The 23,070-nt window shown below is 50.2% G+C and overlaps 1 protein-coding gene across 4 annotated transcripts in view; it reads right to left on the reverse strand.

The window, feature by feature from the left end:
* Positions 1–23,070, reverse strand: part of GNB1 (G protein subunit beta 1) — a 67,446-nt gene that overhangs the window by 19,247 nt on the left and 25,129 nt on the right. For all 4 annotated transcript variants that reach the window (XM_033113682.1, XM_033113683.1, XM_033113680.1 and 1 more), the window contains 2 exons: positions 3,906–4,012; positions 60–98 (listed from right to left, as the gene is read on the reverse strand). In XM_033113682.1, coding sequence (XP_032969573.1) covers positions 60–98; positions 3,906–3,962 — 96 coding nt within the window. In that variant the 5' untranslated portion in view covers positions 3,963–4,012. The remainder of the gene's footprint in view (positions 1–59; positions 99–3,905; positions 4,013–23,070) is intronic.

Genomic DNA, 23,070 nt, shown 5'->3' on the forward strand with positions numbered 1-23,070 from the left:
GGCTCCACCACACAACAACCTGCTCGGCGGGCAGTGACCCTGCGTGAGGTGGTGCTTACCTGAGAGAGAGTTGCGTCCGCACATGCTTTTCTAGCATCCTAGAAATAACAACGATGAAGGGCAAATTAGTCATGTTCCTCATATATGAATCCCAGGTCCTCACACCAAAGTTTCAGAGAGCCTCTATAAACCATTCGGAGTGAGGGCAGCAGGTGCAAGGATGGCACACCCGCCCCTTCCCTGTCCTCGCAGCCCACAGGGCAGGGCCATCTGGGGACTACACAGGCACACCGACCCCACTCAACACAGCCCACAGCACCCAAGCATCCCAGGCTACACCCGTGACCCCAGAAACACAGCCTGTGCTGGGAAGACCCCAGACCAACCAGTGTTGCCTCCTCTCCTGCCTGCCGAGGCCTGATTCCTGACACACACCTGCACACAAATCTCGCTCTGTCTTGTAACAGCCCAGGAGCTCGGGGGCCCAGAGAAAAAGTCTAAAGAGCACCAATGGCCAGCCCAAAGAACTTTGCTTCTGCAATTGTGTTAACTGAGGACTCTGTTTTCAAGCCAAACAGTTGCTCTTGCTAAACTCTGTGGAAAAGAACGAAGGCTCTAATGAGACTTTCTGGCTCTTCTATCCTGTTACGTGTTTTCTTATCTATGAAATGACCTTGGGAGACAGGTAAGTACTATAAAGGGATATACTAAAGCTAATTAAAATGTTTCATTACCCCTGACTAATCAAAGTTACTCGAAAATGAAACCTTGAAGTCTCAAATTAGTGTATATATTTTACAGAGAGAGCCATACTTTATGAAGGAAAATGCGGTAGTAGCTTTAGAAGGGTCAAAATCCGAGTGCAGGAATAATTTCCCAGGAAATGATGACAGTTTCTAATAAGAAAAATGTTTCCTTATGCAGTCACCTGACCGCCCGCTCTGACAGTGGCAACTGGCCACGTGACGGCCCTTACACACCGGGAGCGCGTGGGGTGTCCCAGGAAAGGACTCTCCAGGACCAACTGCCTCACTGCTGAGGGTCTTACTTCGTGAGGCGATGGGAACACTCAGCCACCGGGAGCACAGAAACCTATTCGACTGTTATCATCAGTGTATCGAAGACCCAGGCCCCAACCGCACGTCTAATCATGCTATTACATGTCACTCTGCTTAATTCATGACACAGTAACACAAAATCTTCTGTAATCTAGCACTTCTCTGCCAGGAGGAAGTGGAGGGGAGACAGACAGGGGCAGGTCTTGCATCAATGAACTCTACTTGTCAAGTACTGAGTTTAGTGTTTATTTCTGAACACCAGTTTTGTTGATGCTATCTGCGCCTTCGAATTTTCAGAAAGAACAAGAATTTGTTAAATGGAAAAAACAAACCATGTGACTTAGGAACTCGAGAAGTTCAAGTGCATGGGCCCTGACAGACTGTGTGAGCCGACTGGTAAGAGGAAAAGGCCACCTTCAACACCAGGCACAGGGAAGTTCGCTTCAGTCTTCACTTCAGCCAACAGGTACCTGTGTGCACGCGCGTATCTCAGAACAAGCACCTTCCACCTCCCATAGGGCAGGAAGGGTCGGTCCATCCAAGGGCCACGACTCCACTGCTGCCTAATAACGGCAGAAATCGGCACCTTCTAGGTTCATTCCCAATTGAACGGGCTGGTGAGAACGTGCATAACAGGTGTACTATTTAGTGCACAGGCCTCTGTACTGTTGGTGATGAGAAATGTCACTGAAGGTAATAGGTCATCTCTGTGTCCCCTTATACTGGCCGCTTAGTTCCTCATCCTGCTCGGGCTGCAGTGCAAGCCCCCACTCTGCTCGGCCACCACACGGCCACACGCAGGAGCCTGTCACACAATGAGGCCCGCTGCGCACGGACTGGCAGTCGCTCTGTAAACGATCGGCACCGGCACATTTTGCGGTGCTTTCCTTCACTCTTCGGGTGGCCTGTGTACCTGGGCATGCCACGCTCTCATCGGCATCCCTCTCAGAGCCCTCTTCCTCACATCAGTCAAAAGAGGGTGAGAGCCCTCTGGGGTCTTGCAACTTAAAAACAAACCTAAGAAAGAAAGCAGCCCTGCTCAGACGCATGGACCATCTCTTTCTTTAAGAGCCCTCCTTGAGCAATCAGGAAAAGGGGGTTTCTTTCCTTCCTAAAAGAAAGTCTCCCCTTACTGTTGTAATGGGCTCGCACAGCCCTTGTCGCCTGCACTGTGCAGACACAGCCTTGGGGCCACAGGCCGGGTGGCTCAGCCGCTCTCCTGGGACTTGTTCCCACGGGGAGCCAGGAGCCACGTGAGACTGCGCATGCAAACTACATGTGCCGTTAAATGTGAGAGACACTCAATTCTCAAGACTTGGTACAAAAATGAAAAAAAAGAAAAAGAAAATATTAAGTATATGTTGAAATGACAATGTTTTAGATACGGTTTGTTAAAAATTAATCCCACCTGTTTCCTTTCACATTTTTAAACTCCATATGTGGCCCACACGACAGCCCTGCCTGCACTTACAATGTAACTGGGAAGAGACGGGACATCGACTTTCAGCCTGTTTTTTTCCAAATATGGTTTCACCTCTGCCATACAAACTGTTTATCTACTATGAACGGGTCTGAATCCACTCTTTATGAACAACAATTTACAGTTGTCAGAAAAACAAAATTCTGATTTCTAAATTCTAGAGGTTGGATAGACATGTAACATTTAAAAAGTCTGATCAGAGCAAATTAAAAACACTGAGTCTTCCTTATTTTTATTGAGTATATCAGATATTTTAAATGGTCAGAGCTGAAAACTTCTTACAGTGAAAGGATATTTTCTGTTTCCTCTCAGGTTGCAGATCTCAGACAATTCCATTATCTGTTCTCAAGCTCACAAAAAAAGTTGGCTAAAATAATGTTGATGCTTCTTTCTCCAATTACCATTAGGCCTTCTGAAAACGACTGGTCATTGAGAAGGAAATAATGAGGCTCCACCAGGACACGGTTTAGACCCGACTGAAAGGTGAGGCCCTGAGGGGTGGCTGATGCCTGGGGGATGAAGTGGAGAACGAAGCGGAGAACAGCCGAGCTGCAGCCCTTCTCCCTGACAACCATCTACCTAAAGGTGCTGAGATGTGCTTCTTCCTGTTGAGTCCACCTCCTTCCCTCTCATTCTTCATATCGAGTCTGAGAAGAGCAACAACGACTCGTGGGAAATGTTTCTCTAGAAACATCCATTAAAAGCACAGCCTCCCAAAGTTGGAGGAGAGCAGAATTCATCCCGTTAGGCCTGCTCCTCCTCCCTTTTTCAAAGATCCTGGTTCCACAACGCGACATCATCCATCAGTGACGGAATTCAGAGTCTCAGAACCCTGTGAATGTTCTTTGTACAGTGAGCTCAACTGCGCAAGGCTGTTTTTATGTACGGTGAGATGTCTCTGCTCTAACAGCCTAGCCAAAGATGTGGACTCCAGTAACAGCCCCCAGGGAACAATAAATCGGGCACACCTAAAACGCTTTATGTTGTTGGTGTTAATACTCTTATTTTTAAATAAGTTTCCTGCCCTCAACTTAACAGGCACAAGGGAGGGAGGCAGACACCACACTCTATACAGTGACCAAAGGAAAGTCACAAAGCGAATTCCCAGGGTTAAGAAAAAATGTACAGGAAGATGTTTATAAACGCTACAGCAACATTTTACACGCAAATAATGACCCACTAGGAAACAATCCTGTGGCTAAGGTGCCAGACGCAATATCTGGAAGTGTGATTAGTATATCCTGGGCCAATGAAGATTCAGTTTAAGTACAAAGCACTGGTAGACATTCTGTAACCCATCTTTCCTAAAACAGGTAACATCTGACCTAAAATCCAAATGATTTAAAAAACACGTATGAGCTACGTACTCTAATTTGGTTTTTAAGCTGTTCGGCCTCCTGCCGTAACTGGTCAAGTTCACTCATCTTCTGATCTCAATGCTCTCTCTCCAATGCCACCTCAAAGAATCTGAGATCTGAAAGAAATATAAGCACAGAAAAATTAATAAACAATGGCTGAGTAATTCATGAAGCAGGTGAGAAGGGGAAATTGCAGTTCTGAGAGCTGTCGTTTCATTTGAGTCAGAGCACCGTAGCATTCACCAGAACTTCTAATAAAATGCCTCCCTACCACAGGCTGGTTAGTAAAACATGCCCAGTTATTCACTAGCTTTGTACAATGACAATGTCTACTGGTTTACTCAAAGATGGTGGTGGGCTGAAAAAGGAAAAGTCTGTTACGACGCATTTTTCACAAAGGATCTGGGTCTCACTAGGGAACCCAAGAATCTAAAACTGACATTTATTTGCAGAATAGCTCTCACGTGAAAACCCTGGGCTAGTTAGGCCAGGAAATGGGGTACAGTGGCAATCTGGCAACCAAGTACCTCAAGCCACATCAATGAGCTTGAACCCACGACCACACAGCTGTCGGCTCGTTCGCACAGCAATTCTAGGACTTGTGTGGTGCCCAGCTGGCCTCTGGCTCGGGGGCAGCCTGCTCCCCCACCAAGAGGGGCCCTGGGAGGCCAGCAGACTCAGAACACCCCCGAACGCCCACAGCCACAGGCCAGGCAGCCCTGCATCCACGCTCGGCCCCGCCCCACACCCTGTCTCAGCAGACAGCACTCCTGAGTCAGTCAAAACAAAGCCATGCTGTTTAACGCGAGACTGAATTTCCCAAAGAAATCTCAGATTTGGGGATTGCATTTCTGACCCCGAACATGGCTGTAGTCATAAATCTGACCAATGGAGCACAAAGCTGAAGAATGAGCCACATCTTTTAATCACTTAAGAGCACGTCAGCTCCTACATGAAAACATGGCTTATACAAAGTCTCCGTCTCCTATGCAAATACACAGGGGAGTATTTTCCCTCTCAGGTTTCGTGTAAAAGTCATAGGGTTAATATAACACACACCAAATATTTAACAGTGCTTGTTTATTTTCTTGAGATTGAAACACACCTGGGGGAAATTACATGGATGACCCCAGAAGCTCGGCTGTCCCAGTTCCTAGTCTACATAAGCTTTCCTACTCTACACAAAAGCATTCCAAATAATTGTTCCATGGTCTCGACTACAGAAACCTGACGTATATTTACTGCTGACAACAAAAACATCACTCCCAACGAAAAGCATCTTGGAAGGTGAGATCTGGTCCTTGCTCTCGCCTGACCCAGTCACAGCTAGAAACGCCGTAGCTGCTCGGGCCAGCCAGGCGGGAAGCAGACGGACTCCAGAGAGGCAGCTCACGTCACCAGCACTGGACAGCCACCAGGAAGGGCCTCGCGGAGCCAGGACACCGCAGAGGCGGGGCCTGTGCCCAGCTCCGTGGGAAGGCAACCTATGCGACCAGTCTTGGAAGTCCCTCTGGCCAAGAGAGTTGTCTGGAAAGGCCTTGCTGTGAGCACACAAAGGCAGAACACCTCATGGGGGCGCCCCGGACAGACGCGGAGCGGCCACACCACGGCCGTCTACCCCAGGTGACCACACTGATGTCCTCTCTTGTGTCCACGTACACACACTACGGACTGCACCCATGAGCGTGAATGTCTGAAATACTAACAGTGCCAAGAGAATACGAACTAATTTTCACACAGAAAGCTGTGGTCTTCTCTCGGGCCCACAGACTGCCTGCAGCCCTGTGTGCCGTGTGCCAGCCCAGGCACCACTCACCTGCAGGTGACACATGCGCCTGGATGGCACTGTGAGACCGGCCTGCAACGTTGGGGGCGGTATGATTCCAGCACCTCACGTTAAGAGTCCTTCTTAGTCTGTGAACAAGCTTCGTTATTCAATCCTCCCCAAACCAACAGCTAATGTCAGCCTGAGCCACCCCGAATTAAACTCAGTTTTAGTCGACAAACCTAACTTCTGGGCTGGTGGCTCAGGTGGTTGGAGCGCCATGCTCCTAACGCCAAGGTCGCCAGTTCGATTCCCACATGGGCCAGTGAGCTGCGCCCTCTACAGCTAAGATTGTGAACATCAGCTCTCCCTGGAGCTGGGCTGCCGTGAGCAGCCGGAGGTTGGCATGGGCTGGCGTGGGCTGCCGTGAGCGGCCGGCAGCCAGCGAGAGCCGCCGTGAGCAGCCGTCGGACTACCAGCAACCAACTGCCTGAGCCGGGGGGAGCATAAGGCTCATAATACCAGCCAGGGAGCTGTGTCCTACACAACTAGACAGAAACAACTTGAACCGGAGTGTGTGTGGGGGGGTGGCCCGAGGAAAAGGGGTGGGAAGAAAACAAAACCTATTGTTAGGCATTTAAAGGTTTTGAAAATTATACTGACTATTCTCCATGTATAAGGTGTATTTTTAAAAATCAAATCTGGAAAAGAAGTTTCTGGAGATGGGGGCACAGCCAGGGTCTTAGCACGCTGGCCTCTCAGTCACCTGGGGTGGAGGGGACTGTCCAGGAGCAACGTGACGTGGTGTGCGCACATCCACAGGGCAGCCCCCTTCGCCCTGAGCTGGGACACTGAGCTGGTCCCACCGGATGGGCGTGCAGAGTTCCAACACCACCACCGGCACAGGAGAAAGGCAGCCAACACTTCCACCCAGAGAGGCCCGCACCCCTGGGCAGCGAGGGGCCTGGAGAGGAACTGCCAGGAAGCAAGCAACTTTCGTATTCCCACAACCTGCAGGCTGGCCCCAAATGCTCCCCTGTGGAGACACATGAAATCCACAGGTACAGACAGTGTATAAATGACGGCGCTCTTCTTTCTGTGTGTATGAAAAGGACAAACATCTATGCTAATGGGAGCAATCTTCTTTCTATATACGTAAGAAAATGTTAATAGTGGCAATTTGTGGAGAAAGACACAGAAATAGTGGAGCAGCTTTTATTTTTCACATTACCTTTTATACATATACTTTTTTCTTTTTTCAACAAAGTTAACAGGTTATCTGGGCCCTGGAACCAAGAAGCTTTCACATTTTTTAATCCCTACTTTTCAGGTAAAAAAAAAGCTAATATTAACTTTTTACCAGATGAACTATTACCTGTCACTAAGAACAATGATGAAGACGGTAGGAAAATCTGGAGAAATGTTTATCATGTTAAATGAAAAATAAATGTAACACTTTAGCTATTTTATAAAACTAAAAATATACTTAGAGAAAGACGAATAGCATTTTTGTTAGAATTACTGGTCATATTTTCTCACTTTCCAGTACTGGGTGTGCAGTTTTTAATATTTCGATAATGACACAGTGAATGTACATTTTAAGTTGTACTTACGTTGAACTGCCTCTGTTCTTCTCTGCACTACCCGGGTCCCCAAAGCCTCCTGGAAACCCCACCATCAGTTCCCAGGGCCTGGGTCCCAGTCACTGCTAAGCTCTGGCCGTGCTGACTCAGCGCACAGACCAGCCTCATCCACTAAGACAGGACCTGCTGACAGGACAGCTCCCCGTCTGTTCTCTGTGACCCATAGCGCCACTGGCTTTCATTGAGAACTTCTGTTTTGGAAATGCTTTTTGTAGAAATCGAAGTCACTTAAAAGCCAGTATGTGATCTGCCCCTACGTTAGATGACATGCAACATCTTTGAAAGTCAACGTGTTAGCCTAGTTTCATTAGTCAATTTATTTCTCACTGGCAACATAATGTGCTTCCCTGGTGGCCCTGGGTGGTGCCCGGTCACTCCAGGATACACGCAGCACCATCTCCCTCTAATGAAGAGCCCTGTAAAGCCCAGGAAGGACCATCCGGGAACCCAGCGCCCTGGTTGTCACACACTTGCTAACAATGACACTCAGGCCATGCGCTTAGTAATGTATCAGAGTAATTCAAGTTCTGGTTCCACCACATACAAGGAACGTGACTTTCTCCAAATCCTTTTCACTCTAGCCTGTTTCATACAAAATCAGGATGGTGTTCCCACATCACAGGCTGCAGTAACAATTAAATGAGACAACTGGAAAGTGCTCTGTCAGCCCTTCAGTGAGAGAGGACGAAGCACCTTTCAACAGAGCAGCCTCGCACACGCACGCACGCACACACGTGCTCTCAGCCCTGGGGTGTCCCTCCATCAACCCTGGCACGCCCTTGGCCTCCCACTCTGCTCCGGTGGCTCCTCTGAAACCTCTCAGGTCACAGCCAGCCCACAGAGCACCCAGGGTCACACGGGGCAGGAGACTGCTGCCTTGCGTGGCCCAACGCCTAACAAGACAAAGCAGCATTCTGAGAGGTGTCTGCGTGAGGAACTGGAACCAGTTTCATCAGCTTTTCTACTTTTCTTTCATTCCCACATCCAAGCTAACCTCCAAACAAGACGGTGCAAACCCAAAGGACAACACACGGTTCTAACCACACCGGCAGCAGGACAAAGACGCCGCGGCTGGACCGGTGTCGCTGCTGGAGTGGGTGCAGTGAGCGCCCTGTGGACACTCCGCCCACACCACCGACCCCGGCCAGCCCCGCGTTTAAAGGTGTACCCGACATATTTTCATGTTCCAGTTTTCCATTAAAAGTTTAAAAAAACGTCACAAGACTTTGGATCTTGATTGAAAACCCAAATGTACAGACTTTTTAGAGAAAATGAGGAAAATCTGAATGTGGTCTGGGTATTTAAAGATGTGAAGGAGCTGCTCTTCCTTTGTTTGGTGTCACAATGGGCCCCGACCTTAACTGATAGAAATACTTCTTACTTATGAGTGAAATAAGATTTGGGGATTTGCTTTAAGACACTCCAAGACAGGAAAGAAGGAATGGAGGGAGGGGAGGAGGGAAAGGGGGGGGAGGGGAGGACGAGGGAGGGGGAGGGCGCAGCTCGGCAGCAAGCAGTTGTTCAGTCTAGTCGTGGGGGGCGCAGCTCACTGGCCCATGTGGGAACCGAACCAGCAACCTTGGTGTTAGAGCTCACGCTCTAACCAACTGAGCCGACCAGCTGCCCTTTTTCTTCTTTAAATCAGTATTTCTTGGTATTTGACTACATTACAAGCATGTACTGAATTTGCTATGATACTTGGTTTTAAAAGTGAGGGAGCACACATCCCACAAGCAGGCCAAGTCATGACATTTTTCCTGCAATGACACAGGTCACCCCGCCACTTCAGGCGGCTGTCGCAGAAGGATGCAACCCCAATAATCCCCAAGTCCGTCGGAACCACTGAATGGCTGACCTTGGGGGCTTGCACGTCCATGTATCAGAAGTGATGACAATTAGCATTAAGTTTTGATGCCTAGGAGATCAGAAGTGGTAACCAGAACATTCAGAGACATGAACAGTAAACTAACTAGTTTCGTGTGGCCCGCAGGTGGGAACGGGCCTCCGAGGGGAGGCCGAGCCCCCGTCAGCCGGGCGCCAGCCCAGCTCATGTAATGAATGGTCACACGCTCGCTGTCTGACACCGACATGCGTGCATGACATGTTATTAGTGTGCACTATATTCAACATCTACGGTCCTCATGACATTTTCCTGTTTCTCACTTTTCTGATGCAAATTTTAAGAGAACTCAGGGCAGCTGACGCAGAGCAGAGGTTTGCTGTCCTGTCGGGTAACACGGGCACAGGACACGTTCCTTTCACACGCTGCCTCTGTGGACAACGGTGTGGTCTCAGGTGCAGCCCTAATGCGCTAAGACACCGGCAGCGATCCAGTCCCCCTGAGCAGAAGCTGAGTCTGTACTGCAAGTACAGACACCTATACACACAGGGCACACACACACAGCCCTACATGGTCTGGCCTCCCAGCGGACCTTCCAGGAGGGAGGAGGAGCCATGTTTCCCCAAAAATAAGACCTAGCCGGACGGACAATCAGCTCTAATGCGTCTTTTGGAGCAAAAGTTAATATAAGACCGGGTCTTATGTCTATATTATATTAATTATATTACATAATGTAATTATATAATATAAATATATTATATTAAAATAAGACTAGATCTTATATTAATTTTTGCTCCAAAAGACACATTAGAGCTGATTGTCCGGCTAGGTCTTATTTTTGGGGAAACACGGTACCTCAGTTTACTACCTTGTAAACATAAAGGTTCTTGTTCTTTTCAAATCAGAACAAAAGCTACGCAGATAATTCATCAAGTATCGATAGCCCAATGCCAGCCACTTACACTCCAACTGAGCTTGTGGGAACCGAAGGTGTCATTCTGGGGAGTCCTCACTAACCCAGGTGTCACTGCAGTGGACCAGGCCTCAGAGGCACAGCGGGGTGCCTGCACCACAAGGGCTATGGCTGAAATCTGGTGCACTGGACTGGCCTCATTGCAAGTGTTCACCAGTCACACAGGGCCAGTGGCCTCCAGGTGCCACTGCAGCCAGCACAGCGCTGAGCCCTTCCTAATCTCTTCATTCACAGTCATCTGGGGGCCAAGTCCCTTTAGGACCTTTCTGAAAGGGCAGGAACTGGGCTCTGCCTGCACAAAACTGACCCCCGTTTTCCCAACTCAGAAACCGAGAAAGCTGAGGTTCTCTTCCTGACTCTACTGTCACTTCCTTATGTCACCTTACAAATCAATTCACTTGCCTACCAGAGGTTGGCAGTTAGGGGTCCCCGCAGTAATCTCGGTGACAGCTCGGGACGGGAGGCAGAGACAAGGGCGAGACGCTGCCTGAATGCCCCTCACCTGGGCCACCCTTCCCCCAGGAATACAGGAAGGGCCACAGGAAGGGCCGTGACCCCTCCCGATCTTGCTGCCACCTGGTGCCCGGGGGTCTTGCTGTCCCTCTGCGTCTCACCTCATTAGCCCACGGCCCTTTCTGCTTCCAGGCTCGAACACAGAACCTAGCACGTAGCGAGTGATCAAAAATCAATCAATCCAAGCCCTTCAGACCTGCTGAGGCCACACAGGGAGGGCTGCTTTAATTACTTCAGAGCCGAACTTCACACATAATTGACGCACTGTAAGAAACGAGGGGCACACACCGGAAGGGACGTCTGAGGGGACAACAGTGGTGGGGACACACAAGGCGCCAATACCCCTCAAGGCTGGGGAGGACCCTGACCCCCACCACGGGGGGGAATCTCTGTCTTTGCACTTACTTCCTGCAAACTAGGAAGAACACGGCTGGCTTTCCACAGAAGCTGCTGTTACTGGCCTCTCAGCTCTCACGTCCAGCCGATCTGAACAGAACCTGCCAGCTGGAGGCGGGGGGGTCATGCACCCGGGGTCCAGGCCTGGCTCTCCCCTTGCCAGGCGGCCTCCACTGAGTCCCTAACCTGTGCCTTCGGTTTGGGGTCTGAAAGTGAAGACAGTAATAGAGCCCAGCTCACATGCTATGAGGGTTCAGTGAAGAGCCTCCCATGGCCCTTCAAACCCGCCCGACGCAGAGCAGGTACCCACTCACTAGGCCATGGTACCAGGGTACTAGGAGGGGCTCCACTCAGTGGCTCGAACGACAAAGCCACCCGCCCCACCTGCCCCGTCAGGGGAGAAACCAAGGACATGGCAAGAGTGGCGGCCAGTGGAACACAGGGCTTGGCCAGGTGGACTGGAGTCACACAGTCAATGTACAATTTGATACATTCTGGGGCGCCTCTGACACCCCCAAGTCTCCTTGTGCCCCTCTACAGCCCCCCACCGCGGCCACTAACGTGCTATCACTGACGCTAGTGTGCACTTTCTAAAGCTGCACGTACACGGATGCGACAGGACACACTTCCCACGGTCTGACTCTGTGCCCAGCACACCTGTTCCGAGCTGTCGTGTCCGGGGGCAGTCTGTGGGGACCCCTGCTGCTGCAGCACCAATGGCCAGCGTGTGCGTGAGGCCAGTACTCAAAGGGCCGGCGTTCCTCACTCGTTCTGGATACAAATCAGCTCAACAGTCACAAAGGGGTAGTGGCGGGACCTGCGAACCAGCCGGTGGCTTTTCACTTTCCTAACTGTGTCTCTGAAGGAGAGGTTTTTCATATTTTTAAAAATTTACTTTTTATTTATTTTTATTTTATTGGGGAATACTGGGGAACAGTGTGTTTCTCCAGGGCCCATCAGCTCCAAGTCGTTGTCCTTCAATCTAGTTGTGGAGGGTGCAGCTCAGCTCCAAGTCCAGTTGCCATTTTCCATCTTTAGTTACAGGGGGCGCAGCCCACCACCCCATGCGGGAATTGAACCGGCAACCTTGTTGTTGAGAGCTCGCGCTCTAACCAACTGAGCCATCCGGCCGCCTGAGAAGTTTTTCATTTTGACCAGGTCCTATCTACAAGTGTCCTCTTCTGGACTGTGTCTTTGATGTCACGATTAAGGAATCTTCATCGAACGCAGTCTCAGTGGTTTCCCACATTTTCTTACAGAGGTTTTCTAGTGTCAGGCTTTACATTTAGGTCTATGATTCCCTATGAGTTCATTTTTATCTGTGGTATCGAGTTCACCTGTTGTATACCATTTCCAATTGTTCGAGCACCTAATTCATTCAATTTAGTTTTGCTTTTTAATTTTTAGATTATTTCAACTTACAACGAGTTTCATAAATACAAAGAGGCATTTGCCTTCACCCCAATGAGCCCTGTCAGGCCTCCTTTATACAGACAACGGGGGATGTTCTCTGGGTCACGTGGCCTTACCTTTATCGGTATCGTTGGCTGGTGGTCCAATGAAGATTTGGTTTGGAAAGAGGGCTCTTTTGCTTTGTAATAATGAAAGAAGCTGGAGGAGTGCTGCTCTGAGCTAGAAAGACAGCCGCAGTCGCTGGGACCTTAACCCTTCCTGCTGAACACTGCATGCAGCCTTTCGAGGAAACACCCTTCTAGGACAAACGTGTCCCGAACAGCAACTTTGGGCTTAGAAGAGATGAGCAAAATGAGGTTATTAAAAAAAAAACCTTGAAGAAATTTAAACACTGGACTTTAAAAACCGATGTGGACTAATTACATCGAAATTACCCCAGTCCAGAAGTGCTCCTGGTCTGTCTCCAACACACGTTAAGCTTGTCAGCAAAACAGAGAGGAGGCTGTGTGTGCATTCGGGCTGCAGGGAACACTCTCCCCACATTTTAGGGGGCATGTAACTCCACCCTTCCCCTACTCCCATTTCTTGCCACAAATTAACTTAGTATTTAGTTCTTCAGTGTGGAGAAAAATAAATCTAATCTCCATTTCTTTTTAAAAATCCTAGAAATGCCTCAAGGAAAATACCGAGTTAAACTGACAAGTATCGGAGAGATGGAGTGTTTAGAATCCTGTTACCAGAAAAATCACAGTAACAATAAAAACAAAATCCACTGCAATTTAAGAAGCTTCTCAGAATAATCTCGTAGATCGTCCCGTCTGACACGGAGAAGGTACCACCTGATCTCAAAGTCCTGGCCACCCATTTCCTAGATGTGGGCGGGCAAGTCTAGGTGTACGAGGGGCATTTCCAACCACCCCTCCATCCCACTCCTGCCGCCTCGGTGCCACCTACAGTCCTGGAAGTGGTCTGCGGGAGCAGCAGACGTCACAGCACAGCCACGAGGCATTCCTCTGGCCACACTGCAGCCACACGGACGTACATGTAATTCTACACTGCTTCTGAAGTATCTGCTTGTTCTTTCCCAGGAACTATTGAGTTTCAAACATTTAAGTGCGTCTCTGTAATCTCCAATCAAACTCCGTGAAAAGGCCACTCTGGATGTCCTACAGGTTCCAACTGGCGGCTGGTTAGCGCCATTGTGAGTCTACAGCCTCACGTGCACACCTCCAGTCTGCAGGGCAGGGGCGGCATCAAGAAGCTGCAGGTCCCCCTGGCTGGCCTGTGCACAGTGTCACTTTGGAACTGTGCCAGTCCTGTTGTTAGCAGACACATTTTTCCCTCAGAAGTGGGTGTGGAGGATGCCTTGTCTGCGGCACGATGCTCACGGCACCCCTGGCCTCTACCTTCCCCAGCTGTGCCAACCAAAACGCCTCCAGATACCAAGAGACATCCCGGGGGGGTGGGGGGGTGGGGGGGAACCCAGGTGAGAGCTACTCATTTCAAGTGACTGTCACAACCAATCCCCTAATACAAATCCTTTCAAGTATTTTCCACATGAAGAGACGGAGGAAAATCAAAAAAGGAAGAAAACTGGATCACAGTTTGTTCTGAGTCCAATGCCTCGATTGCCTCGTGGCTCGAGACATGAAACAGTTTAGGGTCCCTGCTCTTCAGAGGAAGGCAAGCGGGAGCGGACTGGACCCCGGGAGCACGTCCCCAAGGGCCAGCTCCCGGGGTGGCGCGCTGGGAGGAAGGTGCTGAGCGCGCCACCACACCCACTCGGCCTGGCTTCACCTGTAGAGCTGCCGGGACTCACTGCTGCTAACAACGAGCCCAGTGAGGCCCCTGTGCTGCGCACGCAGCGCCAGGACAGCAGCACCCACCGGCCTGGGCAGAGTGCACGCGGACGGGACCCCAGAGCGGGAGCCGCACCCCCCAAGGGCAGGAGCCCTGCGGCCCCGCCCCCCGTCTGCTGCGCATGCCCAGCGCCAGGCGTCCAGGCCGGCTCCTCGCCGGACCCGCACTGCTCAGGGAACCTGCCTCCGGTCGCTCCGGCCAGCCTACTCTCGACACCCCGTGGCTTTAGTTATTTAAGCCATTTATGGGTCACATCCCCCGAACATCCATTCGCTCCGCGAACACGTGTCCCTGCCTGGAAGGTAAGATGCCGGCCTGATGTTGTCGAGACGCGGCCTCCCAGCATAGGGGGGATGAGAGGGGGCTGGACCAACAGAAACGAAACTACCCAAACCCAAGGAAGCTGGCTTCACGGGGGCCTGTGTGTTTTCGGGGAAAGTTCTGGAGACACGCGGAGGTCACTGCGCAGCCCAGGCCAACGGCCAGGGCAGAACCCAAAGCTCAGGGAGGAAGGGCCAGGCGGAGTGCACGGCCCCTGCGGGGGTCCGGGGTGGGGGGCAGAAGGTGAGCACGTGCAGCTCTCACCTGGCTGGGCCTCCCGGCCCAGAGCAGAGGTCACCTTACCAAGGAGGGGAGCTGTGCTGCACTCATGAGCCCATCTCAGCGACCGCAGGCACGGCGCTGCACTTCGCCAACGTGTCCTGTTCCCATGTTTGTATTAGGTTAAAATCGTAGGAGCAATTTCCAAAGATGGAATTATGTCAAAGATTCGGTTCCTTTTTAAGGTTCTTGACAAAATCCACTGAGCCTATAGCTCGTTAATTGAGCAATATGAAATGTTAGTGTGATCAAGTTTCTTGTACGTCTATATTCTAGTGCATCATGAGGCTCTAAGTATCAAAGTCTAGTATTTGCATGAGTATTGTTATTTTAGTATTTTCCAAAATCTAAAGATTGACTCCCCTTGAGACATCTAGAGAATTCCTTTACCAGCTGCAAAGTTCTAATCCAGAAAGGTGTACTTGTTGGGGTGATTCTTTCATCAGCACGACCAGCACAGCCCCCGACAGACACAGCCAGGGACAGCGGTCGCTCACCTGCAGCTCTGCGCTGGCCCCGGCGGAGCAGCACACACAGGGCGTCACTCGGTCCTCACCCCATTCAGCGTGCAGTCATTCGTTTCACCACGGGCTTTAAAGGGTTTCCCTGTAAGCCCTCCAGGGGGGCTGTGCACATGCGATACGCACACTTCACCTTTCTAAGCCCTGGAAAAGGCTGAGTTCCAGAACACATACAGCCCTATGTGTTTGGCATACAAGGTTGGGGGCCTGTAAGAGACAAAGTAAACTTCCTTCTGAATAATTCTCTAGTAGGAAGACATTCTGAACAAGTGGAACGTGAAAGGTAATGTGAAGGAGGTCCCCGAGTCCAACTTAGGACAATGTGACGGTAAAAAGGAACAGTATCCAATTTAGGACAATGTGAAGGTAAAAAGGAACAGTAATTGTAACAGAATATATCTTATTGAAAAATTGAACACACAAGTACACAAAACACTCAAATAAATAAACAAAGAAACAAGAGGAAAGGTAAAGTTTCTGTACAGAGGACTGCACATGAACATAGGAGGAATGACAGCTTTAGAAAACCACGATTTGGGGGCCTCCGGAGCAGTGACAGACATAGGTAAAGACCACCAGTGGATCTAAAGTCACTGGGTTAAAGTGTGTTAAGTTACAAGACAGCCACAAGGTCAGAGACAGCTTCTTCATTTAAAACTGGAACCGTTATGGGGCGGCCGGATGGCTCAGTGGGTTAGAGCTCGAACCGTTATGGGGCGGCCGGATGGCTCAGTGGGTTAGAGCTCGAGCTCTTAACAACAGGGTTGCTGGTTCGATTCCCACATGGGTCAGTGAGCTGCACCCTCCACAAGTAGACTGAAGGACAACGACTGATGGGTCCTGGAAAAACACACTGTTCCCCACTATTCCCCAACAAAAATTTTTTAAATTAAAAAATATATATGGAACCGTTATTACAATTAAGAGAGGTGGACACCACCTTAATCAAGTGATGAAACTTGATTACCAACAACAGAACAATCCAATCTTGAGGGAACGTTTACAAAAATCCAGAATGTGAGGCATGACAAGAAACTGGCCTGAACTTGTCAAAGACGTCAATGTCATGAGAGACAGAAAGGTGGGAAGACTGCTCAAGCCGTGGGAGCCGAAGGAGACAACCAGAGCGACACTGCGTGCACGGTTACACCCTGGATTTGAGGACACGGGCGGGGGCGGGGGGACGACTGAGGACATGTCACTGTGGACTTGCAGAATGCTGAGGTTCTCGGGCGCCATGATACACTGTGGGTATGTCAAAAACTGCCCTTGTTCAGGAGGCAGCAGGCTGAGCTGTGAAGAAGTATCAGGAGAAATGCTTCCCCAGAAAGCACATCCAGAGAGAGAAATAGAAGAAAAGAAGGCCCCCAAATGTCACAAAAGACTACATCTTGGTGAAAGGAACAGAATGTTCACTGACCTAATCTTTAAACTTTCCTCAGCTTCAACTATTCAAAATTACAACCTGGGGGAGGGGAATACTCAAGTCAAAATGGGCTTATCTAAGTTTTTGTAAAATGCACCTTTTAAGTTCTCAAACAAAAGATGGGATAACTTGAAGTAAAAGGCAGAGAAAATTACTGTCTTTTGTAATTATTTCTTGACTTTTCCACCTCCCAGTACAGTAAGAAAAGGCTTCTTTATTCGTTAGTAGCTGAGAAACTTGGCACAATAGTATAGTCATGATTTAATGACACGATTGATGCATTTTGATTTTTCAGAATGTACATTTAAAAATAAATGGATTAGTATTTCCCTTTGAATGACTTTTTCTTTGTTTTAACTGTTTAAGTGTGATCTTCCTGGGGCTGACTGGAGGTTTCCAGTTTGATCTTCAGAAAGGACCGACTTCCAGTTTCGTGGTACACCGCTTTGTGTTTTCCTCCCTCCGCCTGCTCTTCTCTTGCCAAAGGTGGAGCTGACCTCGGAGACCTTTCTGTTTTCCTAGGAGCCTGGCTCTCTGCTCTGAGTTCCCCAGGGCACGGATTTCACTAGGCCCCACCAAGGCGGTTTTGTTTTCACTTTTTTTTTTTTAAAGATTTTTATTGGGGAACAGTGTGTACTTCCAGGACTTTTTTTTTCCCCAAGTCAAGTTGTTGTCCTTTCAGTCTTAGTTGTGGAGGGCGCAACTCAGCTCCAGGTCCAGTTGCCGTTGCTAGTTGCAGGGGGCGCAGCCCACTATCCCTTGGGGAAGTTGAACTGGCAACCTTGTGGTTGAGGATGCGCTCCAACCAACTGAGCCATCCGGGAGCTCAGGGGCAACTCAGCTCAAGGTGCTGTGTTCAATATTAGTTGCAGGGGGCGGAGCCCACCATCCCTTGCGGGACTCGAGGAATTGAACTGGCAACCTTGTGGCTGAGAATCGGGAATCGAACCGGCAGCCTGCGGAGTTAGGAGCACGGAGCGCCAACCGCCTGAGCCACCGGTCAGCTCTGTTTTCACTTTCGTTCCAGTTAAAATCTTTTTAAAGTTCCCCCTGATGTCATCTTTGACTTGTTTATTTTCCAAATGTTGGGATGCTTCTCAGGTACAGCGCCATGCCAGGCAATGACTTTGAAGCGCCGTGTCCTGCTCCCAGCCCGGTCATGGCGGGTCTGCGTTGCTCACCTCCTTCTCTCTCGACAGCAGGTCCCGTGTCGTGCACATCCTGCTCTTCTGTGGATGGAGTAGCACAGCAGAGTGAGGCCACAGCGAGCAGTGCCCAGGCCGGCAGCGGGCGAAGCCAGTCCAGGCTCTACTGAGCTGCGGCCGCGCTGAATCCTCAGCGCACCCGGGCTTCGCGCCACCCCAGTGGGAAGCTGCCCTCACCGCCACAACGCATGGATCCTCCTCAGAGATGGGGCCGAGGGAGAGCCAGCCACTGGCTTCTGCTCCAAGTCCCCGTGAGGATGAAAAAGAGCCCTCACTCTAATTGGCAGAAAGCTGAGCGTTGGTTAGGGGCACCAACAGGAGAGGTATGGGGCTCCCCAGTTACTTTCGGGGCCACAGAGTGCACACAGGTGATCCGGGCCAGGAACACACCGGGCCGTGACCCCATTTTCCCCAGTTGGGGCCCTGCTGCACTTTCACTGAAAGTCTCCCAGTGCCACCTGGAGGTTCCGGACGAAATTCCCGTGGGCCTCTAGACTCCACGCATCCCCACACCCAGTGTGACCTCACACGGCTGTCCCGCCTCTCAAGCTGTGACGAAGCAGGCTGCATGTGAAAGTATGCCAGGGCACACGAGAGGCACATGTGCTCTGGCTCCTACATGCAGTAGTTTGGGCTAACCCTAATTACCAAATAGTAAACTTCTAAACATGTTCCATTGTTTTTAAAATTATCCCGTATTTTCTTGTTTGTTAAAAATCTGTTTTAAACACTTGACTGTGGTTTACGTACAGGACACAGTACATCCCTTGGGGTAAAGTCAGGTTGGAACTGCCGTATGTTTTGCAGACGGGTAGGCAACCACACAATATGCCCTGAAAAGATCTCCAGCTTTCTCCCAACGTAGGTTTTGCCCAGCTGACAGCTCAACTTCTGCAGTAAAAAAAGCAACTTTGCACCCAGCACCGGCATGACTGCGGGACACTAGACAAGTCTTTGGAGCAAGAACGAGGAAACACCTACATGGGAAAGTGTGCAAAACCGCCACAGGCTCCGAGCACTTCCAAATCACTCCAGAAATGAGGAGGCACAACGGAAGCCACACTTCACGGCCCCGACAATCCCTGTAGAACCAGCTAAGTTTCCAGACTGAGCCTCTGCACCAAGGGCCCAGCATAATGGACAGAAACCAGCACCAAGATACATCCCAGGTCAGAAACCCAGATGAAGAAACGGGTGCTATTTGCAGGCTCTAGAACCAACCAGCACCACTGGAAGCTGGAAGGAAACTAATTCCAACAAGAATTCTACGCTCAACAACATTACCAAGTGTAAGACCAGAAAGGAGAGGGCAACATCCAGCAGCTCCCCGAGGATCTTATCCCCCAAAAGGGGGTAAGGGGGTGTGAGGAAGACATCACATCCAGGACGCAGGAGACTCGGCTTCCTTCCTCCTGGCCTTGTCTAGTCCTTCTGAGGCCCCTCACTCTGAGCACCACCAGGCAGGAGGGGGGTCCCCCACAGCACCCGGCTGTGTCCCGGCTCTAAGCCCTTTGCCTACTGTTCATCTAAGTCTCAGGACAGTGTAACGTGTAATCCCTGAGCAGACCCATTCTGTCCCAGGTAACTAAGCTGATCCATTCCAAGCCACCAAACTAGGTTTAAAGGCAGAGCTTCAAAACAGATGTAGGCAGATTATTTTTAATCAACAATAAAATGTATCAAGTGCTTCTACATGCTAGATACTACGTTGCTAAGTGCTTCATTCTCCCTCTGCTCAGAATGCCCTTTGCCCTCTCTTCCCCTCCACCAGGAAACACCACTCAACCTCAAAGCCAGAGCCTAAATACGCGTCTCCATTAAGCCTTCTGACCATCCGCTCCCCAACCAGCCACGCCCCCTCCTGTCCTCTGTCCCACGAGGCAGTAAGGACTGGACCCGTCTTCATAGCTGCTTTGCACTTTTTTCTTGGTGGCAGTGTGTGTGTGTGTGTATGTGGGGGGGTCTCTTCAGCTTCTAGACCAGCTATTCTAAGAGCTGCCCCACTGCCCATCCTCCAAGCCCCCGTCTTGGGCTGGTCCGCGGCTCCTGGCAGCATGTCACACTACACCACCCCATCTCCCCACCACCAACCCCGTCACAGCTGACAGAGCAGGGGCAGGTACCCAGCTCCCATCTGACCAAACAAACTCTACCCCCAATAACATGGAACTGAGACCTGGAGTGCGACGGGCTCTCTAGGTCTGAACGGGAGACACGCGTGGAGGCGACGCCCGGCTGCCCCCCACACCCTGGGGAGCGCACTCCCGCTTCTCCTCATTCCCATCCCCTCCCAGCCCCTCTGCGTTCCAGTCCTTGTAATGAATTCTCGTTTTCTTAATCTAGAGCTTCAGTTGGTTTGTTTCTCGCAATGAGATAACCCAGATGAAATCATCCATGCACTGTCCCTGCCAGCACCGAGCACCCATTTCCTAGGTGCCTGCAAGTAAGCTCACGGCCTCAGCAGTGCTGCGAGGGGCTCCCCAAGTCTCACCGGTCGTAGCTTGCAAGCACGCATCCTCTGCCGCCAGTCAATACCCCCCATCTCCCCCTGGATGAGGCAACAGCCACACCTCCGCCCTGCTCCTACTTGGCCGACACACCTCTCATTTCCTCCTCAGCCCCGCTCCGACTGGTTTCGGGCACACCATTCCTTAAGTTAGCCCATCTCTTTGTCATTCCCATTCCCTGACTGCACCCCAATTCCTAGAGTCCTAAACTTTGCAGTGCCCTGAGGGTTCCACCCCTATTTACCGGCCTCCCCTTTCCCACACAGTAATGGTCGCTTCACCACCCTCCTCAAGCAGGGACTCAAGAGTCCCCTCCCAGCAAGCTGCCACTCAACCGTGTCTCTGCCCACAACCACGCTTTGCTCGGCAGCCCCTCTGCCGCCCGGCTCCTTCCGGCTCTCCAGCTCTGCCTGGCCTACTATTTATGACTTGCCCCCCCACCCCCATCGCTCTCCCTTCCCACCCATCTCACACCGCGCTGCCGCCGGAAGCACTGCCCGAGTTATCCTCTGGAAGGACAGCTCTTCTGCTCAAGTCTTCCAATGCTCCCCCTGCAGCAGAAAACCAAGCTTTGCAGCCTAACTTAAAGCCCTTGTGTACCCCCAGGCACTCTCCCCCGCATTCTGATCCATTAAGTCTGAGGAGGGCCAAAAATATATACACAACACTCCAGGCGGCTTTGGTGCTCTCTGCCAGATTTAGACCAAGATCCGATCCTGACCACTGGTATCTGAGACAGAAATCCTAGAAACATGAAAGTATCTCTGCCTGGAAGAATGAAAGACAATTTTAAAAAGCAAATATTCTCCCACAGTCAAGCAGAAAGACATGCTTCCCAAACGTACAAGCTGAAGACAATGAATATCCTATTTCCTGTAAAACCTCAAAACACGGAAGGCATCTGAATGGCAAGTGTTTCTACAACTCAGATTTTAAATCGTTTGTGATTTCCAATGGGAACTGGAAAGAAGCTAGAATAAAAGACTCCACGCCTGCAGACTGCTCAGAATCACTGACCTTCCCTGGAAAGCTCGGCTGAGGCCTGGGTTTACGAGTGTCACTGTTAGGAAAGCATGTTGCCGCCTCTTCTTGTGCCGGGCACATGTTCAGGCCTGGGTTTGTATTAGTGAGTCCTCATGCATTCACTCAACAAACATACCAAGCATCGATTCCATGCCAGACACTGCTGCGTGGGGCTCCGCAGTGAACAAGACACGAGTCTTGCTGTTAGGGAGCTTACTTTCTAGCCAAGGAGGGCACAAGGAAGCGATATGAGCACTTAATTGTGATACACCAGGTGCTGTCTTTGTTAAGAAAAAACAAAATTGGGTGAGAAGCTTAGGTGGGGGGGGGCAAGACGGGGTCTTTTATCAAAGGCGTAGAGAAGGCACAGTGACATCTAAGCAGAGTTCTGGGGACACAGCCAGGCAGGAGTGAAGTCCCGACACTGACCTGTTCCTGCTACTCAAGTTCCTTGCCTGCTAAAACTAAACGCTAAGAAGCCCTGCCACTTCTTACATCTGTATGTGACAGGAAGTTGACAAGTTAACTTTATTTTCTCCATTCCTGATTATCTAGTCCAACTGCTATCCCTCTCTTAAATAAAACCTTGTTGGTACAAAAAAGCTGTGGTGAAAAAGGAAGACCATGGTAAAGAAGCTGAAGCAGAAAAGAAACACTCACAAAAATGTGTTTTAAGGAGGATCTGTACATTTCCTTTTAGTCCCCGATTTTGCTTCCTATTTAAGCTTTAAAGAAAAAATAAAATTCCTTGATCAAAGAATCACTAGTCATAGGAGTTCACCAAGAAGCTTACTGAATATAAGAAAACCAAGCTATAATCACCACAATTCCATCCAAGTTATTGATTACTCACGAATGATTAAAAAGCACTGACCGCTCCCCCCCATAGTAGGAACAATGGACACTTGGTCTCAGTGAGGAAAACACGGCTGTGGTTTGCTCGCTTGGCCGCCATGGAGAGGACACAGCTCTGCACGAATGGCCGATGGGAGCCCCTCAGCCTGCGAAGGGGGGTAAGAATCAGGAGCTAGGGACGGGGGTCATGAGAGGAGAGCACCTAGCACAGAGCTCGGGCAGGATGGGCTCCAGCCTGCCACATGCCCAGGGTCTGTGCAAAGCGGCCTCCCAAGTATTTACTCACTTTAATGAAAGGTTTTTCCTCCTCCCAATCCTACCTAATGTAGTAATTAATAATTTGGTGATGTGTTGGGATGATCAAGAATATAAATTCTGGGGTGGCCAGTGAGCTCAGTTGGTCAGAGCACGGTGCTGGTAGCACCAAGGTTGCTGGTTTGATCCCTGCCTGGGCCACTGTGAGCTGCGCCCTCCTTAAAAAGAATATAAATTCTGACAACAGCTGGTTTTTCTTTTAAAGCCCCAAATACTGTTAATTCAGAAAGAACAGGAATGAGGCTCACGTACTATTGAGCCTTGTGAGGAAAGTCCCCAGAAAACAATGACACGGTCGACATTCAAGAAAGGCAGGTCA

This window comes from Rhinolophus ferrumequinum, chromosome 9, assembly GCF_004115265.2.
Source record: "Rhinolophus ferrumequinum isolate MPI-CBG mRhiFer1 chromosome 9, mRhiFer1_v1.p, whole genome shotgun sequence".
Taxonomy (NCBI): domain Eukaryota; kingdom Metazoa; phylum Chordata; class Mammalia; order Chiroptera; family Rhinolophidae; genus Rhinolophus; species Rhinolophus ferrumequinum.